A 14,393-nucleotide genomic window follows, 5' to 3' on the forward strand; every position below is an offset into this window, starting at 1 on the left:
ATTCCTGTGATCAAAGCTGAATTTAACATCATTACTCCAGTCTTCAGTGTCACATGATCTTTCAGAAATCACTCTAATATGTTCTTTTTATGCTCAAGAAACATTTATGATTATTATCAATGGTGAAAACAGTTCATTTTGTGGAAATCATAAAACTATTCAAACATTTGTGGTAAGATAAAAAAAGAGAGAAATTAATACTTTTATTCATCAAACATGCTTTAAATTGATCAAGTGGCATTTATAATATAACAAAAGATTTATCCATGCTTTATTCAATGCAAATAAATGCTGTTCATTTAACTTTCTATTCATTAAAAAATCCTGAAAAATTATGGTTTCCACAGCTGTTTTCAACAATGATTATAATCCTAAATGTTTCCTTTTCATCAAATGATCATATCAGAATGATTTCAGAAGGATCATGTGATACTGAAGACTGGAGTAATGATGCTGAAAATTTAACATTTCGATCACAGGAATAAATTACACTTTACTATATCATTACAAATTAAAACATCTGTGAATATATTTCGCAATATTAATGTTTTAACTGTATTTTTTATTAAATAAATGCAGCCTTGGCAAGCAGAAGATACTAAACATTAAAAAGTCTGTCAGTTAGCATTATTCATATTCTTTATTGTCAATAAATACCTTGAGATGGCTGGAAAAACACAAACCATATAGGCTATTGTCGCAATCGTGTTTGTTGTCACGTTTCATCAGTCATAGCGATTATTTTTATTCAGCAGCTGCTACAGCGCTGAATGCCTTTGGGACGTGACAGGGTTTTACTTCTACGAAACAGTTTTGTTTTTTCTTTGAGAGCTACGAGTTTTTGGATACGAATAAAATGACAGGTCATGTATAGATTATTTTGTGTCTTTGAATTTAAATCTAGATTTATTTACGTTGGCTTCTACGTAAACGAACTTGTGTAACAGACGTAGGCCAGTAAGAGCCGTTGCGACGCCGGTTCGAATCCCGCACGGAGCGGGTCGACTAGGACCGGTGCGACCCGCTAAAAGTGCGGGGGACGAATGTACGTTTTATTAAAAGTGCGTAATCTACACCCATGCCAAAACCACTGGAACAATGTTACTGTATATATTTTGTATCCCAAATGTTTCCGAGAATGCCTATTTCTCTGGATTTAAGCAATTTTAACCAGGAGACCGACCGTGTCCGTGAATTGCCAATCAATGATATTTTACCCACGTTACCCTTGATTTTATTATTTTGTAGAAACCATGGAAACGCCAAAGACTCTTTAATATATGATGTGTTTTATTAGACAGGTGAGCAACTTTTTGGAGACAGAAAACTGATCATTGTTATACAGTTAGCTCACACTTGACGTCTTTTTTGAAGCTGCCAGCGTCTGTTTGACATTATAATCCTATGGTGTAAGAGGCAAGGTTTTTTTTCTGCAGCTTTTAAAGTTGGGAAAAAAGTTGAACTTTTCTGATAAAAATGCCTTTTTGACAGCTGATCAATGACAAGCAGAGCGGAAGAGATTAAAGATCTAGGTTTTGATGCGATCGACCTGGGTTTGAATCTTAAATGAGGGCATTTGCATTCATTTTGACACTATACTTTTGCAGAGTTCGCTCTTCTCTCTTTTCTCATCACATCGGAAACGCATTTACTTTCAATAGAAATTAAGAAAATTGCACAATCAAATTGAACGTCTGTAAAATAGTAAAACAATCTTTAGAAAGTCTCTTGCAACATTTTGAGAAGATTTAAAGGGATGGTGCACCCAAAAATGACAATTCTGTCATCATTTACATCATTTAGACCACCTAAACCGAGAATCAAAACACTTCATGAGCGAGTCACAGAATCATTTATTCAACTGATTTGTTCAAAGCAGTGGATTCATTTAGTAAACATGTTGCCGAAATAGCAAAAACTTGTGTCTAAAATTTAAGTCACTTCTTGTTTATTAAACGTTTGTATAAAATCAATATCACGTTTGCTTATATTCATGAAAACGTCTCTCTTGCTCTTGTGATTTTACTTAATATATCTTATATTAAAAACAAGTACATTTTTGCCATCTTAAATGTGGGCATTTGTATTAATTTTGACACAATACTGCGTAAATTTCGAACCTGTCACCACAGTAACAAAATAAATCACATTACAAATAAGTTAATCATATTTTAAGTATTTTTTGCATCAAATCACACGTCACAATAATGATTAACGAATAAATCAATGCACCAGCAATTTAGTGATATCCTCGCAGTTTTGAGATGCAATCCTGGGTCCTCTTAGGATTTTGACAATATTGTGATTTATAAACTTTACCTCATGTAAACGCAATACTTCGATCAAACTAATTCGATCAAGCTCATAATCGTAGTAACAATGTTAATGTCGTTGACTAATAATTTGTCATAATTTTCGTCAACAACCTTTTTTCACTGACGAAAACGAGACGATAACTAAATAAAAACTAGTGTTGGATGACAAAAACTATGACGAAAACCTACTGTCATTTTCGTCAACAAATAAAAACGAGATGAAAATGTGAGGGAGGGACGATTAGAGAAGAGATCCAGTCAGAACTGATGTTGTGTGTAACAGATGCGCACATTTGATCTGATCTGACGCTGGAAAACACGGCACTGTTGCGCTTCTACAGGCTCATCCCCAATCCAGCGCTCCAGAGCGGCTCACAATCACTGAATAACACACATTTATGCCACGCAATTGTTTATGAACTAATGCTGATGAATAATGACAATGTTTACTTTACGATGTTTATATAGTAATATGTTTTAGACGGTTGTAACAATGCATTTTTATCTCCTAAACTTGAATGAGCTCCTGCAACTGCAACAGAGGCGCAAACATTTCAAAATAAGAGTCCCGGTGTATTTCGAGCTTGTTTATAATTAAAAGTCACGCATTATATATTCGTTTTTGCTTACACAATAAACTGCATTTCATTTCATTCCCATTTAATTCATAGAAGGGAGGAAAGACCAGTATTTGACACATATTCAATAAAGTATCAGGGTTATAATAGCGAACTAAAACCATTTAATAAAATATTCATTACTTGAAATTAAATAAATGTTAACTGAAATTAAAAAAATAAATAAACAAACTTATTTGAAGCGTTAGCTTAACCTGATATGGCCTACTGACTAAAACAGAAATACAAAGTTATAAAAACTATGTAGATGTTTTTTTTTAAAAAAAAACTGAATTGAATTGAGCTCTTTCTTGTATTTTTAATGTCAAAAACAAAATTATGTCAAAATGTCGGGTCAAGTGACAGTCGGTTATGTAACGCTTAAATGCTCAATGTATTACAATTGAACTAAACTCATTAGATTTTAGGAGAATAAACCTACTGTATATTTAGTTGACTAAAACTAAAAACAATTCAGGTGACTAAAATATGACTAAAACTAAATGGCATTTTAGTCAAAAGACTATGACTAAAACTAAATAAAAATATGCTGTCAAAATTAACTCTGCGTAGTAACCATAGTCACATTAAACTAGGTGGCGTACACCACATTAAACAGGCATGTACACATTAATCTCATTATTACCATTCTGACCAAAGTGGCATGTGCGCCGTGTGTTGTTCACACAACTTCATGAATGAACTTTGTGACATTATTCTGAAGTTTTCTCTTCTCCAAATCACCAACACAACTCGCTGCGCAGTCTCGGCTCCATATCTTCTTCTAGGCGGCGTCAAATAATATCCAGTAAGCTACGTCCATAAAAATGTATTATGAATTTGATGCGAGTAGATTAAAACAATGACCGGTAACATGAGTGTGGTTTAACCATACTTGTTAGCGAATAATCAGAGTAATGGAAATAGCATTTAAACTGAAGTGAAGAGTTCTGCTCATGTAAACATCGATTTAGACCTTACTCTTATTATAAATAGTCGCATTATTGGAGCACGACTCCCGTCAATGGTTCGATTTACAGACATTCTTCAAAATATCATCTTTTGTGTTCAGCAGAAGAAATTCATACAACTTGAGGGTGAGTAAATGAATTTTGGGTGCACTATCCCTTTAAATATGGTCTCTCAGTAAACATGACCGTGATCCCTATGCTGAATTTCTTTGTGTAATATATTTTACATCTAGTCTTCAAAATGTGAGTGTCCACTATAATAAAAACTTTTGTCATAAAATAGTTTTAATAATCGTTTTTTTAAAATAGTAAAATAAATTGTAAATATTATTATTATTATTTATATTATTGTAAAATAAATGTTGATTCCTTGTTTACCTATCTCACATTTGACAGTTTTGATTATGAATGGGGAACAGATGATGAGGAAGAAGAAGTGGAGAAAACTGAAGACGATGACAGCCAAGATGACGAATGTGTTTGGATACGGTATGTTGTAGTTGCAGGAAATCCATTGTGTTGTTAATGTGTTATGGTGCGTTCACACCGGACGCGATTCGCGCGAGTGATTTACATGTTAAGTCAATGCAGAGACGCTAAATGGCATTCTGCGGCGGGATTCGCGCGATTGAGGTGGCGCGAAGGAAGCGAATTGAGCGTTTTGAACGCGCGATTCGCTCAAGTTGAAAAATCTGAACTTTGGCGGATATTTCGCGCCGCGATAACCAATCAGGAGCTTGCTCTAGTAGTGACAACAATGAGGAGAAAATCTGTATATTAATATCTGGTTCAGACAATATGATTATCACTGTGATAACATTAAATGACATGAAACACAACACAGTCTCTTTTTGTTAAATGCAAGTTTATGTATGATCAATAATACAAAAGTATAAGTAATGTATAACAAGCTATACATGAAATAAAGCAAACAATGCAGTCAAATATTCAAAGTCAGTGCTAGTCGGCTAACGTTACAACTGCAACGTACAGTTATAGCCTAAAAATATAAAGTAATGAAACTTGTCTTTGCCCTCAGCCTAAACGATTTGCCAGGGAACAAATTATAGATCCATGAGACCAAAGATCGGCCGTTACAAGACGAATAATAGCTTGAGACGCCACAGAGACATCAGAGCCAGTGGCAGAAGGACTGGCCCAGGAAAGGTTGCCCTCGCCGGGGTTAATGAGAGCCGCTGATCCACTGGAGCTCACAACTCCGAAAACGGCAGATAAAATGTTCAAATAGGCACTCTTTATATAAATAAACCACAGATTTGAGCTTTAAACAACTACATTATCGACTGAAAAAGTCTTAAAACTATGTTTTGTCACACATTAACAGTAGATTTTAACAAAAAAAAAGACATGTAAACACAGCCCATGTCAGCCATTTCTCAACGAGACGAGCCGCTGGCGGAAGCCCCGCCCATGACGCGAATTCACGATTTTCGTGAATTTCACGCGCGATTGAAGCGAGTAAACTCAATGCCCAAGCGTCCACCTTCGCGCGAATCACGCCCGGTGTGAACGCCACATAAGAGTTTAAAGCCACTACCAACATTGAACTGCCATTATGTCTCGCACACAATCTGAACCTCCATTTGCAACGGGAGAAAATGGCAGACACATGAATGAGTGTGCGAGGCTTATTGGTTAACTTTAAATGTGATCGATTATATTAATTTGTTTCATGTGCTGACAGGAAGGATGCGCCACCACACACTGACACTCTGCCAAGACTGGATGACCCCTTTGACACAGAGCCTCCATCCACTCAGCCGCCCATCTTTCCCTCTCCGCCCGAGGTCTTCACCGAGGATGACCTAACAGGAAAACACGCATCCATCGCCTACGAGGTCTGTCTAAAGCAGCTGGCATCATTCCTCTTGCTGCCAGTGCAACGGTGCCCGTACCGATGCAGCGTCAGTCATGTGGAGTGCCCGTGCCTTCCCCCCTTCCAGGTCTCCATCACATCCAGGGGAACAGCAAGCATCATGGAATGGGTCAGTAAATGTCACCATACTACACTGCAACCAAGTCGGTGTATTTGCAGTGAACATTACTTGGTTACTAAAAGCTTGAATCCCTTGTAATTGTATACTTGCATTTAGGTCGTCAACGTCGACAAATTTTTTTTTTCGACAAATATCTTTGTTGTCGAGTAGTCGTTTGACCTCATTAGGGCTGTCAAAATTGCTCAAAAATGACGTTCGAATATTCCCTCTAAAAAAAGCATGAATATTCGAACTATTCGAACATCTGGTTGCGCATTTTATCAATGACGCGCATTACGTCAATAACAGGACAAATGAATACAAAGAGACATAACTACTTATATAGGTAGTCTATTTAAGTTTAAACATATTTGACAACGTATTACCTACACAAAAACAAGTAAATCAACTAATGGCTAAGACCGCAGACCTCACTCTCTCTCGCCCTCACACTCTCTGCGCATAACGGTTTAAATGAACAAACACATTTTGAGAGCTGATCAAGAGTTTTGTGCAGGCAATTTAAGGTCGCGACTCTTGTCCCAAATAGCAGGCTTCATTCAGTGATTGAAACAAATATTAATATAAGTTTTACAGCATATTATTGAATGCTCCGAGCGAGCTGTGCTGTGGTAAACATGGAACTTTTCCTTGACATGAAACGGTAAATAATCAAACCAGTGGAAGCAGTGCATTTATCCTTTATTCATGCAATATCTATTTAGTCAGTACCTCGGTTCCATTGCTTGACAGAACTCCAGCTGCCCCATCCACGACACTGATCACTCTCATGTCCTTACAAATGAACAAAATTAATTTCTCCGTTATGGCCTCTTGTCGTGTTGCAGACAGAGACGCTTGTGGCGGGCGATGCAAAGTAAGGCTGGTCCAGTTTGCACATACAAATTAGTTGCTTATATTTACAAAACGAGCCTACAAAAGCATAAAAAAGCCAGTTTAATAAAGAAAAGTTCACGAAACTAAGTGAAAACTATTAGGAAACATTTAGATATCATAAACTGAGTTGTATAAGTTAACGTTACATTTCTACATACATTTTGTTGTCATGTCACAAGTAATATCAAGGTTTATTTTGATCTGTTTTACATGATTCTTTTGTAGTGTGGTTTTCGGTGAAGTGTACTAAAATAAATATCGTCACCTGTGTACATTAGCCCACTTCTTCTCGGCACTTTTTCCTGATAGTTTATAGAACAATTACTCCGAGTCGCCATCTGTCGTTTCAAAGAAAAGCACAACGGCGAGTGCGTCAAGTATAAACACCTCGTCCGTTTGGGGAAGAGCGCGCGCAGTCAGCGGAGGCTCGCGCTCTGGAGACGGGCCAAAATACACAAGGCTTCAGGCGCGCTAGCGCGCCCACTCGCAAAGCAGACAGCCACGCCTCTACTACCGCGGGCGTTTTTTCCCCCACATTTTTTTATTTATTCGAATATTAATTTTCACCTTCGAAATTCGTTTTTTAAAAACTATTCGAATATATATTCGAATTTAGAATATTCGTTGACAGCCCTAGACCTCATGTGACCTAATGTGAGGGCCTGCAATATTGCGATTTGACCACTATGCTAGGGATGCACCGGTTGACCGGCCAAAAACCGGATTTCTTTGTATTTTTCTGCCGATTTATCCGGAAGTGCGCCCGCGTGCACATACGCCTATATCGCAATCATTCGCGAACATGTCACTTGTGTGTTACAAACGGAAACTGGAGAACTGAGGGAAGAGACGAGACACGCTGAAGGGAATGAAGAGCCGCTTTCCTGCGCGAGCTGAAGTTGCGCGAGCTCACCTCTCCGCGCCTGCACGAGCAGATAGTGAGCGTTTGTTCAGCTCAGCTTCTCACGTGTTGGATCGGATGAGAACGAAACAGACTAACTCGTGACAAAGCCAAAATACTTCTTTACTAAAGGCCTTTGGACACTGAGTCCGAAATTCGCATGCGAAATTTTCGCACGTCAAAAAATAAATTCGACCTCACGTTATGTCAATCACGCTTGCACACTGCCTCCCAAACTTCCATCCGTCAAAAAAAAATTCGGAACAGGTTCGATTTTCTGCGTTTTTCGCATTCGTTTTTCCCCTCTACAGTGCTGATGCCCAACCTAAACTGCTGGCAATGGCGGTAAATGAATCGCCAGTGCTCAGATACCCTTATATATTATTGTATCAAAAATACTACTAATATTATTATATCACAGCTATAATTATAGCTCACCAAATCCCTGTAAACCGGGCGCACGCGTATGTGCGCATGTGTGTGCGCGTGTGTGTGTGTGTGCGGAGACATACTGCCAGTCTTTGTTCAGGATCAATTGATTCACGGAGATTGGTGGTCTTCTTTTTAATATGTGGCTCCAGTATCGCTAGCAAAGCCTCAAACTGAGCCACTGGCATTCTAAAGTAAACTTTGAATCGGTCTGGATATTCCCGCAGCTCCTTGATAAGGAGGTGGAACTCTCCTTCCTCTCTACGTGATCGCAGGAGTGGATGCTGGACCCATTATTTCCTCTTTCTTTTTCTCTTTTTTAAGACGAGAGTGGACAAAAAAAATCATCCTCACCTCTTGAAGACGGCATTTTGTATTTTTTTGCGTTTTTTTTTTGTAACGCATTCATTAATACGCATCGGACTCAGTGTGCAAGGTCTCTGTGCGTGACGAATTTTTCAGATCACGAATACGAAAAAACGCATGCGAAAATTTCGGACTCAGTGTGCAAAGGCCTTAACTTGTGACAAAGCCGAAATACTTCTTTTTGTAGCCTAAAGAAGAACATGCGTGCACTTTAGAAATGAAATACTATCAGTTCTGTAGCCTATAGGATGATCATTTTTATTTGGTAACACTTTAGAATAATGGACATTAGTTAACATTAGTTAACTACATTAGTTAACATTAACTAATAATGAACTGCACTTATAAAGCGTTTATTAATCTTTTGTTAATGTTAGTTTCAATATTTACTTATGCATTATTAAAATCTTGTTAACATTAGTTAATGCACTGTGATGTTTATATTAACTAACGTTAACAAAGATGAACAAATACAGTTACAAATGTACTGCTCATGGTTAGTTCATGTTAGTTAATACATTAACTAATGTTAACTAATGACCATTATTCTAAAGTGTTACCTTTTATTTTACCTTAAAATCGTTGCACTAAACATTATTTGATTTAACATTTTGGAACAATTATATAGTTTGGTTTTATTGAATTTCACTGGTAAAGACTTTTTTTTCTTTACACTGAATTTAAAAACAAATGCTGATTTAAGTAACATCTTTGTTTGGATTGCAGAATATGCAGTTGTTGCCTTTAATTTCACCTTTCAGCCTTTTCATTTCCAATTCAATTTCCCGTTAATTTCAGATTGCGCACTTGTTTTCATTAGCCAAAAGCCAATTTAGCCTGTTAAATACCAAATAAACATCTTCTTCATGTATACTTTCATTCTTTTATTGTGAAAAAAATAAATAAAAAAAATCGGAAATCGGTATCGGAATCGGCCATGTAAAATCATGATCGGTGCATCACTACACTACACCAGGGAAAACGGAGAAGATTGAGTTTGGCGAAAGCTGGACTCGAACCGCGGGTCGATTTGTGTCAAAACTAGATGCCGTGCGTCTTACCCCTACACTACTACCGCTCTCAATGATATTGCCGATTTCCGTAATTTTGTCTTTTCGAACTATACGTTTAGCAAGCAAAGCGGTATATTTGTACATGTAATTGGCATCTACTCCAGTAAAAAATTTCTGAGGACCCAGACACATTTTTTTTGCTTCCGACGCCCATGGTTTGATCTCATGTGACCTAATGTAAGGGCCTGCAATATTGCGATTCGACCGCTACGACGCTGTAGCGCTAGAGTGTAATGCAGCCCTTACAAATGTTGCGGTAGAAGAAAACAAATCTGAACTAGCAAGATGTGGGAAAGTTTCACAAAACGCGTCTCAATCAGCTCCTGGTTCAGTGATCAGGGATCAGCCCATTGACTCTTGTCCTGACTACTGAACCAGGAGCTGATTGAGACGCGCAAGGCCAAACTTTTCACGGGAGCACAACGCGCATGTTGGAGCACTTAAAGAGGAAACAACTAACTAACTAGCGGTAAATCTCTTTATTAGAGAATGCAGTACTACTAATAATTGTAATAATATTAACAATACAAATATAATTACTAGGGCTGTCAAAAGATTAATCGCGATTAATCGCATCCAAAATAAAAGTGTGTTTACATAATATATGTGTGTGTACTCTGTTAATTATTATTTATATATAAATACACACACATTCATGTATATATTTAAGAAATATTTGCATGTATATACTGTATACATTTATATAATCTATAATATATATAAATGTTTTATATATAAAAAATAATATTTTTTTCTTAAATATATACATGCTCGTGTGTGTATTTATATATAAATAATAATTAACAGAGTACACACACGTATATTATGTAAACACAAACTTTTATTTTGGATGCGATTAATCGCGATTAATCTTTTGACAGCCCTAATAATTACAGTAATGTGATGCTTTATTTAGCATAGAAATAAAGTTTGATCGAGCTTGGAGTCAGGACTGTTTTTATTATTATTATTATTATAACACTATTAGGTATTATAGTCTCATCACTTGCCTGTATTTTGTTCCATATGCATGAAGACTCACAAGAGGCGATGTTAGGAAGAATATCATGTCAGTTACTTTTTCATATTGTTAATTAAAAAGTGAACGAGAATCTGTCAGCTAAATTGTCATGTAATATGTCATTTAGTCTGCAATGTCATTTGCAGATTAATATTTTTACCATTCTTTGTGTCCTGAAGTAAATGTCCTCTTTTTTTGTTTCAGTTCTAAGAAAAGCAGTGGGGCCTATTATTGTTTTACAAATTAAGCTCTTAATACTGCTGCCAAGAGATTTTTGTCTGTAATGCAGCTCATTTTTGTTTATTATTATTTATTTTTTCAATTGAAAGCGAACAGAATATTTGAACAATGCTTAGAGAGCATTTATGTGTGATTTGAGTTCTGAGAACTTGGCTTAAAGTTCATTAAAACAACCATTTCAAAAGCTGAAGTGATTTTCTTTTTTATATATTATAGTTAGATTATGTATAACTCAACGTTTTAACTAATGGAAAAAGCTGAATAATTGTTAAAAATGTACTGATTAGTCGTCGATGTCAACGACAATAACCGATGATTATTCGATTAATCGTTCTAATAACCGTTAGATTAATCGATTATTAAAATAATCGTTTGTTGCAGCCCTACTTGCATTTGAGAATATTAATTACGGAAGGATGTTTTCCAACTTACTCCCAGACCTGTCCGAATGGCCATACTGTGTGGAGGTGGAGCTCGCAGCCTACTGTAAAGTGCGGGATACAAGCGGGAGATTTCATGCTGGCCACTAACATCTTACTTTCTGGGAGCAACTACTCCGGAAAGGGTATGAAGAGCGACGCGAGGTTGGCGTGTCTTCTGTTGGAGAGGTATGTGCCGGTGGTCTGCTTAATTATTAGGGCTGGGTATTGACAAAAAGCTTTCGATTTTCGATTCAATTCAATATCGATTATTTTGGATATGTATCAGGTATAATACATGGAAAATTTTCTCAAGGAAAACAAATTTCTGAACTAATGTTGTAAACTATGGGAGTCAGTTGATACTACATTAGCCTACTGATATTGAAGGTACAAATTAACAGATTTGTATACAAACACTTAAATGACACTTTTAAAAAATAAATAATAATAGTTATAATATTAACTTTACAATTACATAATTATAATTCCACTCCAATTAGTTTTTTGAAATATAACCATTTTAATGGTGGCTGTTGTAAAAACTTGCCAGATTTATTCATACACACACGCATTAAATATTGAAGAACATTCACAATGATTATCCTATGTAAAGTGGTGCATATAATAAGCAAAATGCTCCTCTCTAGAGTTAATTTTTCTAGCTGACTAATGAGTTTATGGACACTGGATATGGTTTTTGTGAGGTAAATGTGACGTTACATGACATTGTTCACAAGCCGTTTTAGTTACATACTGATTGAGCGATTCTATGTGTCATGATACGGGTTTCGGTAAGTTGTCCTGTATCTTTTAACACACTCTCAGAAGCTCATTCATGTTTATTTTGTGCTGTTACTGGTATTAAGGCGGAAGAGAAGATCCGTTCATGAGCCTCTTCTCTTGAGCTGAGCTAGAGCGATCTCACGCCACAGCGACAAAGCCGTATTTATGTTTTTGAATTTCGTAAAAAAAAAAATAGACGTAATTTGAAATCTGAGACTTTGTTTCAGATCAATAGTAATAAAGCTCAAAGATTATTGCGATATATTGGATGGGAGGCGCGCTACAATGTTTATTTCATTCATTAACTGAAAACAGGATGACTAATCGATTCTTGGGATTTAAGAATCGATATTGTTTTGTAAAAGTGAGAATCGATTCAAATCGAGAAATCAATATTTTTTACAAAAGTGAGAATCGATTAAAATCGAGAAATCAATATTTTTTACCCAGCCCTATTAATTATCGACTTCTCCATTACAACAAATTCTGTTCATATAGTATAGGTCGCAGTGTGTGTGTATACTAGCAGTTTGTGCACATTTTAAGTCCTATTATTAACCAATAATAGCCTGTTAATTAACCAATTAACCTGGCAGATCATATGGTTGATGTGATGTCAGGCGCATCAAACTGATGTTCAACTTTGAATGAGTTTACAATAGAGATGCACCGACCAAACAGCTTGTGAGTAGCAAGCACCAAAATGAGAGGCTAATGCGCTTAAACGGTAAAATACATACAAAAATTATGGCAAGTACAAACAGTCAGTTTTAGAACCTAAAAAATACAGCATATTGTGTGTAACAGTATATTGGATCCGTGCACAAACTCTTAAAGTGACAGCAGTCTAATATTCCTGCTGCTGTCTGTCATGTTCATCAAAGAACAAAAGACAAGAGAAAATCACTCTCTGCTCTTAATAAACTGTAGTGTTCATTTCGTTAGCGAAACTATGACGAAAAATGTTTGTGGACGACCTTTTTTTCCTTGACGAACACGAGGTGACACAAACGTCCTTAAATCATAGTTCTCCTTGTCAATTATAGTTCTTAGAAAGAAAATCGGAATCGGCAAACAGTCACGCATACGAGACATTATTAGTTTTCCTGCTCTTGTGTTCATTAGTATTGAAATCTAGGGTATATGATTTATTATGCCTTTTTTGTTCACAGGGAAATGGCAGAATCTGAAGACATGCTGTCAGCAGACGAATCCGCAGACAGGTAGTGTGTTATTGAAATTATTACTTGACAAACACGTGTTTTATTGAGATTGGCAATAATCTGCCCTCTTTAAGCCGGGCTCAGACTTCAGGAGTTTCTCCCGACATTTGGAGAAAAAAATACAGGGCATCGGCCGGTTCTGATGTTCAGCCCAGATTATCTAGTAATGTGGAGGGTTGGGTACCGAAACACGGTTGCAATATGGCACCAGTACCTATATAACCGGTATGTAACCGGAACGTATCAGAACGCAGATTTCGGTGCCACTTAAATTCAAACGTGCTTTTGTGCTTTGGCTGGCGCTGAGTCCGAGACAGACACGCTCAGCGCTCGTCACACATCACAACTATTCAGTGTTTTCAACCACATCATGTTTATTTTAGGTTTCAGACATTTAAATGCACATAAGTACTAGCAAAAAACACACACTGATGTTTATAGCGGCAATGACACAATCAGAATTTGACTATGTGTTTATTCATATTAGATTTACATTAACTATATAGTTTACTCTATTCTTCTCCCAGTTCACCGGTCACTTACTTTCATGTATTTCGTGAGACGTGGATGAATTTACGTGATTTAATTATTATATTATGTGATCCGATTCTCTGAGGCGCAAACTAACATGGCGGCGCCCATCGCGCATTATAGATCAACTAACACACATTCACTATATCGGACTTGTAACCATATCAGATAGTTCATGACATATTTAACAAGTTTGTGAATATGTTGAATAAAAAAGAAATAAAACCGTCATACAGCACTATTGCGGCTCATGTGAGAAGCATGACGTGTCGCCATGGAAACAATAAGGCGATGTGATGCGTTCTAAAATATTTAGCCAGAGAATATGGTCATATTTCTGCAAAATAAAGCTGAACCTTGAAGCTGGTTTGTAGCATACAGAATAATAATAATAATAATACAGAAGAATACAAAGTTGCTGTTATTACTGTAACTGTTATTTAGTGTTAAATTCGGCCTGTTGTAGTTGTGTTAGGTGGCTTAGGTTTTACTGAGAATTTGTTAAGTAAATTGTGTTTTGTATCTATTTTATATTTACATATTTAAGTATACTTTAAACTTTTAATAAAATATTCCATTAAAAGAATTTTTAATAAGTTTTTTCAAT

The 14,393-nt window shown here is 36.4% G+C and overlaps 1 protein-coding gene across 4 annotated transcripts in view; it reads left to right on the forward strand.

Annotated features, from left to right (window-relative positions):
* Positions 1 to 14,393, forward strand: part of foxk2b (forkhead box K2b) — a 96,178-nt gene that overhangs the window by 17,808 nt on the left and 63,977 nt on the right. For 3 of the 4 annotated variants that reach the window (XM_079813679.1, XM_079813681.1, XM_079813680.1), the window contains exons 3-6: positions 4,300 to 4,392; positions 5,609 to 5,909; positions 11,266 to 11,435; positions 13,205 to 13,255. In XM_079813679.1, coding sequence (XP_079669805.1) covers positions 4,300 to 4,392; positions 5,609 to 5,909; positions 11,266 to 11,435; positions 13,205 to 13,255 — 615 coding nt within the window. The remainder of the gene's footprint in view (positions 1 to 4,299; positions 4,393 to 5,608; positions 5,910 to 11,265; positions 11,436 to 13,204; positions 13,256 to 14,393) is intronic. The other variant, XM_079813683.1, reaches the window with a different exon arrangement.

This window comes from Gobio gobio (genome assembly GCF_949357685.1).
Source record: "Gobio gobio genome assembly, chromosome: 1".
NCBI classification, from domain to species: Eukaryota; Metazoa; Chordata; class Actinopteri; order Cypriniformes; family Gobionidae; genus Gobio; species Gobio gobio.